The sequence below is a fragment of the Copidosoma floridanum genome, unplaced genomic scaffold (assembly GCF_036245765.1).
Source record: "Copidosoma floridanum isolate Cflo_tuat_1 unplaced genomic scaffold, Cflo_Japanese_pri ptg000004l, whole genome shotgun sequence".
In the NCBI taxonomy this organism is placed as follows: domain Eukaryota; kingdom Metazoa; phylum Arthropoda; class Insecta; order Hymenoptera; family Encyrtidae; genus Copidosoma; species Copidosoma floridanum.
Genome location: NW_028321881.1, coordinates 31,877,829 through 31,892,883, shown reverse-complemented (window position 1 = coordinate 31,892,883; position 15,055 = coordinate 31,877,829). Strand labels below are relative to the sequence as shown.

The following is a 15,055-nucleotide window of genomic DNA, read 5'->3' as shown; positions in this document are numbered from 1 at the left end:
AATTGGAGACATTCATCACGCCAATTTTTTTAAAACTAAGTTTTTTTAAGTTTCCCCATAAGCGACCGTGATAAAATGACTGACCTTTGAAATTCAATATCTCGGAAACGAAACAGACGAACCTCTTGAAATTTTAATTGTCACAACAATAAGAACGTCTGGTTAAAATTTCAAAAAGATTCATGACAGGGTTCTATCTCTACCAAACGTCATTAAAGATATCTACAGACTACGTGGATTTGATGCCACTGACTTCCCCCAGGTTTCACTTTATCGACACCATGGGCACTGGCGCATGTTTTATCCCCTCCAGGCTGACGCTTGAAGCTAATAATCGTAGGTAAAATTTCAGACAGGCCAACCAATTATAAATATAATTGGCTAGAAATTAATGCGAGCAAGTGTACATTTAAGGAGGTTTGAGCGAAAAATAAATTTCTTACGAAAGTCTTCAAAAAATTGTTTTTGTTTTCATTACGTTGACATTAATTGAAATTCTAGGAACCGTAGCGTTACATTTTCTAAGAAAAAAAATAGCAAACTCAGGATCTTATACACAGGCTCTTGTCAGAACGTAGTCGCGACATTTACATTTTTACCAATAACTCGGAAAATATTTTTACAAATCTTTCAAAAAAGTAGTGTGTTATTGTAAATAACTTAAATAACATATCCGAATTTGAGGAAGCCTGCCATCACGGTTTGAGAAATACTTTAATTTCAAGTTTGAACGAAATACTATTGGTATATCTATGTACAGCAGATGAGAAATAAAACATTTTTCAGAAATTCAATTTTGAAGTATCATCTTTTCAATTCTCTCACTTATTAGAAATCTTTTATGAAACGATACAGAAAAATTAGCATGATCCATTAAGAATAATGATAAAAAACCTTAATTTTTCATTTGAATTAACTTTCAACGCTGACCGTACTCCTCTAACCCCTTTAAGGTGGCTCCTCACTATAAATCCCACAAGAAGAGTTAGCATACTGCAACACAGCTTTTCATTCAATTTTAAAAAGATTCATCACAGGGTTCTATCTCTACCGAACGTCCTTAAATAATATTCGTGAAGAATTACCACCTCATGAACTTAATCTAAAAATTGATACAATAGTGATGTTACTTAGAAATTTAAGTACATCAGATGGACTGTGTTATGTAATACGTTTACGAATTACGAAATTATTACAGTATAATGTAGGAGGAGAAATAATAACAGGAGAAAAAATTGGAAATAGATAATTCTATGACACGTATAAGTCAAAGGGTCAAGTAAGAGACAAGCGAGTTCCTTAAATTGGATATACAATAGGTAATTTATGTCTAAAATAATTGTACTTATTTTATACAAATTTTATTTAATAAATCTTATTAAAAAGAGGGATAGAGACGTTCTGTCTTTTTTTAATTTGACAAGGTTCTGTAATATAACTTATTTAAATAAGCCACTTCTATAGGCTGAATTTTATACGGTTTATATTATTCTATAATTGAGTACAATTCAAATTTATATGTACATTAGTACCATGTTATATACTTTTTGTATGAAACTGTAATTTAGACTCTTGTTTTACTTCAGGTAAAAAATCTATTGCCACTATAAAATCAAACTTTTTTGAATTTAAAATATGTTGTACATAATTTTTTTTTATGTCATCGAAAGTTTAAGTAATGTAGCGGTACTAATTTTTAAGATATTTAAGTTAAATATAAATTTTTTACTATGGGCTACAATAAGGTACAGCAATAACAGCTTTAAAGAGATACTTAATTAATCAAACTATTTTTATGAAAAATACTGTACAAATCTTCAAAATTTGTATTTTATTTTAGTCCTTTCAAATTATAGTATGTTGACACGAAATAAGAATCAGTTTATGGGTTCATATTTTTCCATTATAAAAGCATGCAGCCATAACCTATAAGACTGTCATAATATGGTAAATGACGTATTTCACTATTTCACTGGTTTGATGAACTCGATCCAAGGATTTTCAACTTTAAAAAAAGTTTTATCCATCGCATGGATTAGAATTTCCTCAATCTAACTCCCAAAGAAAATGACATGTCATCAAGTATTTAAATAACTATTTAAGTTAAACAATATTAAAAGTACAAAAAAAAAAAAAAAAAAAAAAAAAAGTTGATTTTACTATTTAGGATGAAGCTTCAATGTTTTTAAATGAAGCCGTAGAAAAAGTGAGTCAATTTGTACAAGAATAATGCAACAAAAATTAGCCATCTGTAATCACACAAAATTTTTTGGTGGTGATTTATGAAAAATAAGTCCTGCTATTAAAAAAGGTAACAGAAATAAAATAATAGCAGAAACAATACAGTTTTTTTATTTATAGTCATCATTTGACATATAAAAATTAAGAAATAATTTTGGTACAAATTACGCTAAATTTTAACCAGTGGACAGTGGGTGCTTGGGTACCCAAGTATGAAGTTATACTTCTATATAACTATATGGCAAACAATATAATTTTAAGTATAAAAATACCTTTTATAAAACAATTTTGTGTACGAAGGTGGTGCAATTATCGTGGGAATGAGTTCACGTACGTTGATTGGGTATGATTTTGATTAATATTTAATAAGTTAACGATTATAAACAATATATTACGGCGCAATACCACAAAAATGATATATAGGCTGGCCAGTACAAAAGTGTACGCTTTAATCAACTCTCCCGGTGATTTCAGAACAACTTCCTATTGCCTACGCTAATTACATCTGTAACATCACGCTCACATCCATCACATACGATCCCACTCTTATTTCTAGGCCATATTTGATATTCAAAATATAATTGTAAATAGAAAATTAAGAAAAACCATTCTGTGGTATAGCTTTCTTCAATAGGGTAGTATTGCAGGCTAGTGAATGTCCCTTCGGGACGTTCATCACACATAGGTTTTTTTGACAGATATAATTCAAACGTCAAACATATATTGAAATAGCATAAAAATACCCACAAAAATTGCAGCTCGTTTGATTGTAACATTATTGTATATATGTTACATTTAAAAAAATCGATATTTAACATGTAGCCTTATAAAAAAAACACAACGAAGGAAGTTCACTCACTAAAAGAATTAACGTCAATATATTGATAATCCTTTGAACAGAGATTAATTAGTGTATGAAAAACCGTCGATTCAAATTCCAAGTCCCTGAATGGCTTATAAAGTGAGATGTTGATAATTTTATTATTGAACTTTTAACGTGCAGTCTTATGAGAATCAGTACTGTTCTGATACATAACCTGCAATGTCTGGATAATCGACATCAAGATTTGATTGGAAATTTTTTTTGAAAGTAGCTAACAACTTGGTGATTACGTAGCTATAGTCTCATCTTCACTTATGGCTTATGGAATGAGCAATAAATTAGTGAATAAATAACTTTACTTTGACAGCTACCGTTAGTACGTCGCGTTATATCTGTATATACAGTTATGCAGGTCATAATACTGCTTATCTTATGCGTCAAAAAAAGTAGGTATGAGTAAAGTCCCTTAATGGCATTTATATGATTTGTAGGAATCTCCCAATTTTTTGGGTACAAAAGATTTTTTTATATAAACCTATCGAATTTTCAAATAGACCCTCAAGTTCGTTTTAAAATGAACTTAGAAAGAGGGGATCAAGTGTGCGCAAAAACATATATATATATACATCCACATGAGGAAAACAAATGCTAGATTTACTGCACACATTAGCTAACTTTCTGAACCTTTTTTCCTCTTACTTCTCTGAACTTTTCCCCCACTAACTATGTGAAGAACGTCCTGAAGTCACAAAATCACTTCAATTACGAATAAAAAAAATTGGAAAAGAATAAATAAAATACAATAAAAATTAATTATTATATTTGTACAGTACGAAAGAATTTTTCTTTAATTTTTGAAAATTTTGAAAAAATATGAAAAATTGTATAAACAATTATTTATTTACTGTAAAAGTAAGAAATTAAGTATATAGGTATAAATATTTAATAATGCATTGAAAAGATGCTGTGTTAAAATATGCTAATTTCTAAGTTTTCTGAAAAAACGATTTAAAAAAAATTATTTTATTAAGTAAATTATTTATTAATTTAATTTATATTTAAACCAAATAAATAAATATACAATAAATAAAAATTTATGTAAAAAATAAGTTACCAACTACACCATAACATGCAGGAATTGAATTTCCGACAAGGTTCAAATCTTTTTAGAAACTGTTTTTTTTTTTTTTTTTTTTTCATCAAGAATAAGTTAAAAGAAAAAGTTATAAAATTCAAAATAAGCGACGCAGTGACGCAGTGATGGAAAGTGGCGTCATGTAATTTAGAGGGAACCGAAAGTACGTCACGGAGGACGAGGCAAAGGGAGAGAATAAAGCAAAATCCACTTCCATCACACTTTTTCTCAAGGTCAAAATTTAAAATTGTTGATTTACCCTCACACATAACACGCCTATAGAAGTATAACTCCAAAAAAATAAAAAATAAAAGTATAACATGATTCATCACCTCAACAGAATAATTAATAAATGATGTATTTTTAGAAAAAATTTGATACGTAAGATTTTTATCCGAATAGAGCAACTTTTATAATGTATAATAAGTATACAAATTTTAAAAGTAAAAAGATTTTGTAGTACATTTTAAAAGACAGTGTCACTCAGCATAGTATAGATAAAGCAACAAAAAATTTTTTGATTAAATTGATATTAATATTTATAAAGTAAAAGTACCGATGCTGGGACGCACTTTTTGATTATGTCCCAATAGTAGAATAGTCAATAACTAATGAACTTTTAAGAATTTTATCATGAAATAAATTAATTTTGGATGTTAAAAGTGGTGTCTAATTATATCAATAAAACTTATCATCTATTTTCAATTGCATTACAATAAAAAAATGTTTTTAAAAATAGCTGTTTCATTATACGTACAATTCAAAACATAACCTAAAATTTCAGATGTCCCGTTGGTGAAACACAAAGATTCCATTAAAATATCATGTACGTTTCGCCATTGGGACATCGCGTACCACTATTGGGACATGCATTCTCAATGATGTTTCGCGTTAGGTACAACATTACGTAGTTAGTTTTTATTAATTATAATTATTGTTTCCTAAGAAAAAATTATAAAAAAATTGTGTGATAAGTAGGAACACAATATATATGAATAACAATTTAAATGTTCATGTTATCTCCTAGATATGATTTTATACGAATTTTTAAACGAAATTTTATCAAAAATCGTCCCAGCATCGGTAATTTCACCTTACATTCATTTTCTACTACAAGTCTTAAATTTTGTTTGTACAGTCTAACATCTCAAGAATAAAATTTATTTAAGGTGGGCCTCATTCGTTGTATCTCGCTCCTTAGCGTCGTCCGATACTATTTATGTTTTCGAACTGCACCTTAGTTGCCTCAGCCAATACGTTATACCTTACGTGTATAAGGTACTCACGAGTCACGGGAATCAAGAGTAGACTAAAACTTTAGGGGACAGGTGACAGTCGTAAAGAGCCATTTTTTTCTTGATGGTGCGTTTTTATAGCGCCAGAGCGGGTAAAAGAAGCCTTTGGTTGAATTAGGTCAACCAATGAGCGATGTTCCTACAGACTGTGTTAACAGCAAAACAGCAGGCTTGCACGATGATGTTTTCATGTTATGATTTCATGTATTAGGAAATAACAATACAACAGTACCAATCGCATTTTTCTGACAAGTGCGACGGAGTTTTTAGGATCAGTGATGATGAAAGCTCGTGTCAGCAATAAAAGAAACACTAAATGCAAGTTGAAGTGTGACGAATAAGCTTACAAATTCGCAATTAATATTTTTGGGAATTTTAAAATCAATTTTGAATATAATGAAATTATGTGTTAATTTACAATTTTTTAATTTGTGTACATTATTAGAAATGGACAATCAATGCGCAAGTAAACTATTCATTCATACATACAATACAATTTATTCATTAATACATGTAACGTACAATTTCAATGCATACATGCATTCTTACAACGAAGCTGGTCGTATTATATGTCAGCATAGTATGAAACATTCACCTTAAAGCTAATACACGTACACGCATACATGTGACGTACGAGCTCCACTTATCATATGAGCTTGTGTATATACACAATACGTGTTGTATAAATTTGACAGATGCATTGCGATTTCACTTATAATATGATTCGTCTATATCAAAGCGGGATGTAAAATTTCCCTTAGATTATTGTCACCCCCCCCCCCCTTGGCAACTATAGATCGTTCGAGAATTCACAGGAGTCGATAAGACGAATTATTACAATATCATGTTCGATGTAAATTACCTTTTTTTTGTTAGGAAAATGACTGATCAATCATTTTACACTCCTGCATTCATCGCAAGGCAGTATATGTATCAAGTTGTTAAATAAAAATGCGCCTAATAGGTAACAATTTTTTTGTATGTTTCTCTCTTTCTCTCTTTCTCTTACGATAAGCCTGGCACCAGGCGCGCCTCTGATCTCGATCTCTTGCTACCGACTGGTAAACTTGACTACTTGTGAGGTGCTTTCTACTACGGCAGTGAACAGTTATGGAATAACTTACCCTTGCATGTGCGCGAGATGTACTGACAGTCGTGTTTCATGCAGGCGTTTTATGTCCACTATACTAATAATTTGCGAAACTGCGAGTAACTGTTGCTTTAACTGTAAATGAGCTTGTTCTAAATTACTTTTTTTTACTCCTTCTATATTTCCTTTGTATACATTTTTTCTATTATATATTACATTAAATTTTCGATCACTACAGGGCGCGCAAAGCGTAGTCCTGTTACAACTTTACTAATTGTAAATAGTAAAACTACTTGTATACTGCTTCGGCTACACAGGAACACTGGGCCTTGCTCCGTGAATCCTTAGCCATATCGATTAATAAAATCTAAACTCTGTCAATCTCTCTCTCTCTCTCTCTCTCTCTCTCTCTCTCTCTCTCTCTCTCTCTCTCTCTCTCTCTCTATGTATATACAGGCTTGGGATTAAATATTAAAAAAAAAATTGTTCTGGAAACTAAATTTACTATTAATAACATATAAGTGACAAACACTGAATGTGTTAGTAATAATTTTTTTTTTTTATGAAATATATATACGATGTATACATACGATAATGAATGTAGTACTCTTGACGAGGGTACTGTTTTTGGTAAGATATTTGATGAATTAATAGTGACTTTGTACCGGCAGGTAGTTATCTGTTGTTCTGTCGGGAATTAGTTGTGCTAGATTTTGTACAATTTTTCGTACTCTTTTAGGAGTATTATGTTATGTTATAAAAATTTGAGGCTCATTTGATCTACTTGATTAAGCTCTATATGCGAACCGTGGTAAATTAATGGATTTCTTTTTTAATTTTAAAAAGCATGTAAATAAAATTGGAGGAATGACTATTGTTACACTTATATTTACTACTAGGCTTCTAAAAAGTATTGCTATATTTCGATAATTTACTTGTTTCTTTATGGCGATATCTTCTAAGGTTTCCTACATTCTAGTTCAACGCTTTTTAAGTACATTTAACACTTCCACGTCATTTGATTCTGCCCATTTATTTATTTCAGTTTTTTCTTCCTTTTATAGCTCAAGAGTGAAGTTATTATTACTGATTTCGATTGTTTTGATCTCGGAAAGGTGTAATAAATTTGCTAAGCTGTAGGAAAGCTCCGATCTATAGAAGTAAGTTTCTGTCAATTTCAGTGTTGTTACTTCATACAGGGTGTAGCCAGGACTATGAGCAATACAATTACCGTTGATCGTTAGTATTCCCGTACCTTTTAATTTAATGTCAGTTGATTGTATGGTTGAAGAATTATTCCTGTACAATACTAGGTTTATGTCCATTGTTTTCCTTAATCTCTATCAGATAGAGTGGATTATTTCGCTTTTATCGTAGCGAAAATTTAAAGAAATTTTTTTTGTTGGATACAAAGGTTCTAACAAGAATTGATAGTACATATGGGATGTTGTATCAAATGCACGAATAGTAATTTTAAATAGAAGGAATTTTTGTCCCGCGTAACTGGACAAATGTCCTTTTTTTGGGGGGCAGTATAATAAACATTTTCGTTTCGTTCTCCATTACATAATCATCAATTTGTACATATATTAAAACATGTATCAAAGAAAACATGGAAGTACTTAGAATGCGCAAATCACGTGTAACTTAAGTAGTGCGTATAAGTTTATGTATTTTATGTACGCACGTGCTCGAATACGCAATAACAATAATAAAATTTTCACCATTTTAATACCGGATTCTTACAGACCTATGGAAAGTAGGTATAATTTAATTTTTACAGTTTCTGTTATACCGAGTTTAATAACATTTGGGTTGGAAGTTTCACTTCTGCCAGGGGTCCCGAAACCTACACCTGGTTTTTGCTATAGCACCCTGATTAATATCAAACCGATACAAAAGACATTTAATCGATGAAAAAAGAATCGTTTGTGAAATCTAAAACTAAGTTGCACATAGGTGGTAACGCCGTGAACTCGAAAACTTTGGTTTGCAAAATAAAAAAATCATAGTAATGAATTATTTTCTAAAAACAAAATCTAAAAAACAATTCATGACAAGTTAACTTGAAAAATATGTTTATGAGAGAAATCAATGGCTGATTGTTTGAAAAAAACATAATTTAAATCTTCATCAAATTTTTTTTTTTATTCCTTAAAATCTTGCATATAAAGTTACCTATTTTAAACGAATCGAATAATTAGTCTCAATATACTACTCAACAAATAAAAAAATCCCTCACAAGATCCCTAAACAAAAAAAAATGTAACTTATTTGATGAAGGTTGTTACTATGGAATGAAATAGATTTTGAGAAGGATAACTTTACCTTCGTGATTTAATTATTAAACATACGTAGTTGATTAATAAAAAATAAAATGTTATAAGATTGCACGACTTCGGAGACTATTGTTATTACTCGACTGATTTAGAAATAATACCATGTATTTTTCTATTTTATTAGTATAAAAAATAACGTAGTGAAAAGAAAAGTTGTGCAAAAATGTTTTTTAGAATTATTGTTCGACACTTGATGTGGCTTGAGCATACGGTGCTGCACCTAGGGTAGGGTGCCATAAGGGCCCCTAAAAATCAACGCTTTGCGACGATAAATTTTTAAATAAATATAGTTATTTCGATAAAACCAAAATATGAGATCAAGAAATTGTCAGAAAAGTAGCATGAAATTATAATTGTGAAAATTAGGAGATGTTACGAGGCAAGTCAGATTAATATTTCATACTTTTTTTCTGATTTTTTCTTAAGTTAAGTCGTTGACCCTACATTTTCAAAAATTTAATAGATTCTTTGTAAAAAAATACACAAAAACTGTTTTAAATTTTTTAACTCAATCAAGGATTTCCAAAGATATAGTAGATTTTGTGACCACTGTTCATAAGAGGAGGTGTTAAATTGGTGAATTTTCAGTAGCGATTTGCAAAAAAATTAAGTCGTTTACCCCAGTATTTTCTTATCGTAAATGAATTTGTGCATACTTTATTCACATAATTTCAGAATTTCAGAGGTTTTGAAAAAGCCGATAAAAATCGCCCAAGCCACCTTAAGTATAGAAATAATCATTCTTAAATCGAAGATAATGTCAGTTTAAAAAATTAAATAATTTTATACTCACCCAATATCATGGATTTAATGTACCCGGTCTTTTGCGATTCCTTCTATTGTGCTCTAAAATATTGGATGCATCTAAAGGCTCTGATTTGTTCGGCAGTTTATCCAATAGTTTGAGCAAAATGCTGTTAAGCTTCTTTTTCTGGTTTTCTCTCTGTAAATATTTCAATTTATTATTTCCATACTCAAAATATTGTCTATTTACCATCAGGTATTATTATCATCAAAAAAAATATTCATGATGCGATTTAGTATTTCAAACCATGATGTAAAACACAAACACATTGAAATAAGCACTAAACTACGCGCAGCTTTCCACGTACTTACAATTAAAAGTATGTGTAACTTGAAGATTTTGTTTGATAATTATGTAATACTAGATAAAATTACATAATGGTCCATAAGATTATTTTAATTTTGAAACTCAAATTTCTTATGAAACTAAAAAAGGCTAACAAGTTTCTTTATTCCTTGATACCACAGGTGGCTCGCCTTTATACAGTTTTAAGGTAAGCATTTTATGGACTGACTTTTAAATACATAACCCATGTTTATAAAACAAAAAGACGTAACTACAGACTATTGAAGGTAAGAAGAGTTAGAGTTTATTGACGACTAAGGATCCAGAAGTCATAGACTAAAGTTCCTGTCTAGCCGTAAAGACAAAGATAAAGATAGAAATTTGAAAATCATGTTTAAAAAGTTATGAACAAATGTAAACTTTGGATATGATTTATAGTAGATTGTTTTGTATTAAGATCCATGCAAAAAAGATGCAATTTCATGTTTGAAAAATCATATTCAAAAAAAAAAATTTTGAATCCTTGTATTCGTTACGTGATTAGTTAAAGCTGAGATTATATGGTTATGATTTAAATGACATTTTCGGGCTGTAAAAATATACTATTTGTGTATGAATCGTGACTAAAACCATTCTTTATTTTTATAAACCTCAATTAAAATGATAATTTTACCGCATTACCCTTGGTTTGGACAAAAAATACAGTATTGATGATAAATTACAGTGATAATACCATACTATATAGGATAGTTAAGTAGTACAGATTTATTTGGTGAGACTATGATAGACTTGTTGATCTTTGTATCATTAGAAAATAACTTGTTCAAGTTAAAAAAAAAAGTAATACAGTAATTCATACGATTGAATTTTTTTAAACAGAAGATTATGAATTTTTTAAATTTATTAGGCAGGCTTTTGTAAAATGTAGCAAAAGTTTTTTTTGTACAGAAACGAAAATTGGCGAAGGTTAGGATTTGAATATAGTAAAATGCCAAATTGTTTTTAAGGGTGAATAAGTTGAAGAAAAAAGTATAAAATTCAAAATTTACATGCTTCACACACTACGTTCTTTGGAATTGGCGTGGCGTAGTGCGGCCAGGGACGGAGACAGGCGGCGAAGGGCGTAAAGTGAAAAATCTACTTCCGTTACATATTTTCTCAAAGTCATAATACTGAAGTCGTTGGTTTACTCTGTAGCACAGAACGCGCTTATAGAAATATAACTTCAAAAAATACTGTATCCATTGTTATGGGGTGCACACGATGCGGATAGACAAGGCGGAAGCATTGGCCTCGACTGGGTCGGTGTTGCCCAAATACCCTCGGCAATACCTATAATATAATACGGGGGTTTCGTCGATTGAGATGCCACTGGGACTAGGGATCATAGCTGCTTACGTCGTCGCACCTCGTGACTATTTCAACACAAAACGGGGGGGGGGGAATAGAGCACACTTAGAAATAAACACTCACGAGTAACGTTAAAAAAATTTTCAAAATGCATACTTAGGAATAATAGAAACATTACACTAACTCTACTCGTGGGTGTATGTGTGTGAGTGTACGTGTGAGCGGACCAAGCACGGGAGTTCGATAAGTACGTGGCGCAAAACCGTGTCGCGGGCAGATGCACGTGAACTAAAGAGGGCCACTACCTTTTACACAAACTATTTGTTGGTATGTACCTACAGTCGCCGTGTAAGCTCTCGAGGTATCTAGTGGAGAGAGATAGGATGCACCCGTTAAGGCCAGTAGGCGTCCCCACTGGCAGCAATAAACGATTGTTAGCCTCCATGGTGCCTTGCATCTGATGTACGGCTCTTCTCGATCCCTGGGTCTTCCAGTCAGAGCACTCGCAATCTCTCCTATCGACGCATACGGAGAAAACGTGGCAGCCCTGGATATCGCGGAACAAGGTTAAATCATGGTCGAACTCGAACATGGGAAAACGAAGGCAACCTACCGTACGCTCGCTGCTTTTCTCCCGTTCCCCTCTTTTCCCTTCTGTTAAAAGACCTGAACCCTCTTTCCCTCTTTTCATCACTCACTCAGCATACCTGAGATGGCTTGACGGTATCTCACCCTTACACTATATCCTTATTCATAACTACAAACGATTTGCAGATCCAAGCTCAGTGGTTGACAGTATGCATTGTACTAGAATAATTTCCTTCCAAAAATAACAAAATAGCAGCCGGTAAAATGTTTAAAAAAAATTGTTTTTTTTTTTTTTTCAGATCTCCACTGTTAAATCAAGTGTATTTATTATTGAATCGTACAGAGCTAAAAATGAACAAGATTGAAAAATACAAATAAAGGAATTCTATCTTTCTTGACGCCAGATCAGCATCTTTTTTTTTCTTGACCGCAGAAAGCGCACTATCTTCATAGTGTATGCACGCTACCGTCACCAGCCGCCAACGCAGTGACAATGCTCGGGCCGTGAGGCACGAGATTAAAACTAAACAATTCGTCCACCTCGTTCCAGGAACAAATCAGATAAGATCTTAAGACACCGCCCGCCAAAGACGGCTCGGTGACATCGATGCCATCATCTTGGGCTGTAGTCTCTGATATTGAATCTGACATCAATGGGAGAAGGGTCAGCTTCGTGATAAGTCGCGTGTACTCCACGGTGCTGGTCCTGATGGTAGTCGCACAAACCAAGCCATCGTAGCCAGTGTGGTCGGCGATGATACGACTGAGCGGCTAATTTGCGCTAGGCTGAAGGAGAGTCAGGTCTAGAACGATGATGATATCGTTGACCCGAAAGTTGCGCTTTTGAGCGGCCCCCTTTGACCGCTGTTGAAGGGAATTCAAATACTCCAACTCCAACGAGACTAGAACTGGTCACGTATGCCACGGACGAACTAACAGTAGAAAGTGTTTTAAACGTCCAGTTCCACGCACATGACCCATCAACCGCACTGATTTTTGACATCGACGGAATGAGGGGAGCACCGACTCTGAGTGCTAGTTTGACCGAAGTTAATGTGACCTCAAAGCAGGCATCTAGTAAGGCCCGTGTTGTGAATCTCCGTCTGCGAAGGCCCTCGAGACGTACCAATGCGGTGGGACAGACATACAGACTTCGCGCTTGCAGCCTCCCTCATGAAGCGTACTATGATGAGTGCACTGAGAGATTCGTGGAACGTCCTCTGTCCTCGCACGGTCGGACAGAGTCCTAATGTAACGTACGCCTACCGATCCAGGCAGTGGGACAGCTGGCGAGCCACTTTGAACGCTAGGCGGACCACCGTAGTACAGCAGCAGTACTATCTATATAGTACAGCAGTTGTCCCGGTATCTAGTGCATGGTCTGTTCCAGTTCGTGGTACAGTATATGTCCACGACACAAGCTATTAATACTATCTATTAGATAAGTTACTTGTATCTTATAGATAATAATTAATGTATGTATATGATACATAGCACATCAGTACTGAACATATCTATATATACTATTCACTGTATAGGTGCTACCTGTTCGTTACTCTGTCACAAAAATAACAACTACAGCCGCGTGTATATTATAAGTATATATGTATATATACGTATTTATGAAGATCCTGAATAGTTCATCTTTTTTGTAATAAATTTTTTAATCTCAAAAATCGAAAACAAAAGCAAAAAAAAACTAAAAGGGTGTCGATTTAAAAAAAATAATTTTTAAAGTAACGAAAATTCGAAATGTTTTCTATTATTTCTAAAAACTTTTATACATATTAACCCTATAACTGTACTTCATAAAAAAAAAAATTATCTCTCCAAACTGTAAAATAAAAATTTTTATTCAAACAAACTGTTATGAAAAATAAGTTTTAATTTTTGATTTTTATAATATTTAATTTATATAAAACTAGATTGTAAATTATTATAATGTAGAAGTTACCAGTGTCATTTACAATTACAATAACGTAATAAGTGGCAAATAATAATACAGAATATGTTACTCCTCGAATAAATTGATCAACCTTAAAACATACCGTATTATTTTTAATATATTTTTGAGCGACACGATTCATAAACGTGCATACATACAAATGCATTCAATAATATACATATATACATCTATATACGTATGCACACATGCGCGTTACATACACTTATGCGCATCGAGTATGCATTGTAATATACTATACTCGACGCTCGGCACGCGAGCTACTGTGGGTATATCTAATGTACTCGTCAATAGCAAATTAATAGCACCATATTTGTAGCACATTGCTTATGCTGCAAGAGTGGAGCGCCTGGCGTCCCACTCTGGGTCGTCTCTCGTCTCAACGTACGTTAGCTCAGCCGCGCCACCTGAAGGACAAAGGGCGTTCCACTAATCTCTCAGTGTGGCCTGGCAAAATGAGCAGACGTTGCATGAAGGACAAGAGCGTGCTGGATGACCTATCTTAAGACAACTAAAGCACAGCCTGGCTTGCGTGAAAATCTCTCTCCGTTCCACAGTATTAATTTCTGAGAAGCGATCGCGACTGCAAATGTAATGCTGTAATTGACAGACAGGGCAAGGTGGGCTGTCAGCACAAGTTGCTAGAGATCTGTAGCGACGGCCAGATGGAATGGAAGCAAGAACTGGAGCTGGGATACAAGGGCCACTACGGCAAGAGCGATATGCTTCCACTGAAGCAAGAGGGAGTGACAGCATCGCTGTAAAAAACCCGACAGGGTACTGAAGCTTGCTGCGTTAATTTCAGGAACTGGGAAAACAACCTCCAACTTTTCGAGTTCGTCTTTCCATGCTCTTCTTGTCAAAGAGCCTATGCAGATGGCTGCAAATGAAATAATTCACGCATTCGAGAATTACACAAGTTGTTCTAGGGCCCGCAGTTGATCTCTATGTTTTTCCAAAGTGTGCAGGAGTCCTTGCAGGCCTGTACTCGTTTCATCGTGCAGTGACTTTTTAGGTTTCGAATTGCCATGATGTGATCCTGCACAAAAAGCCGCTGGTGAGTGGCTTGAAAACTCGCCCAGTTTCGAGAAGTTCTATCCTGGCTTCTATTAGGCCAACAGTCCATTGATCGATGCTGACG

At 33.4% G+C, this 15,055-nt stretch overlaps 1 protein-coding gene across 6 annotated transcripts in view; it reads right to left on the bottom strand.

Moving 5' to 3' along the window:
- Window positions 1-15,055, bottom strand: part of ash1 (histone-lysine N-methyltransferase ash1) — a 403,336-nt gene that overhangs the window by 21,082 nt on the left and 367,199 nt on the right. For all 6 annotated transcript variants that reach the window (XM_089595732.1, XM_089595729.1, XM_089595737.1 and 3 more), the window contains one exon: window positions 9,717-9,866. In XM_089595732.1, coding sequence (XP_089451858.1) covers window positions 9,723-9,866 — 144 coding nt within the window. In that variant the 3' untranslated portion in view covers window positions 9,717-9,722. The remainder of the gene's footprint in view (window positions 1-9,716; window positions 9,867-15,055) is intronic.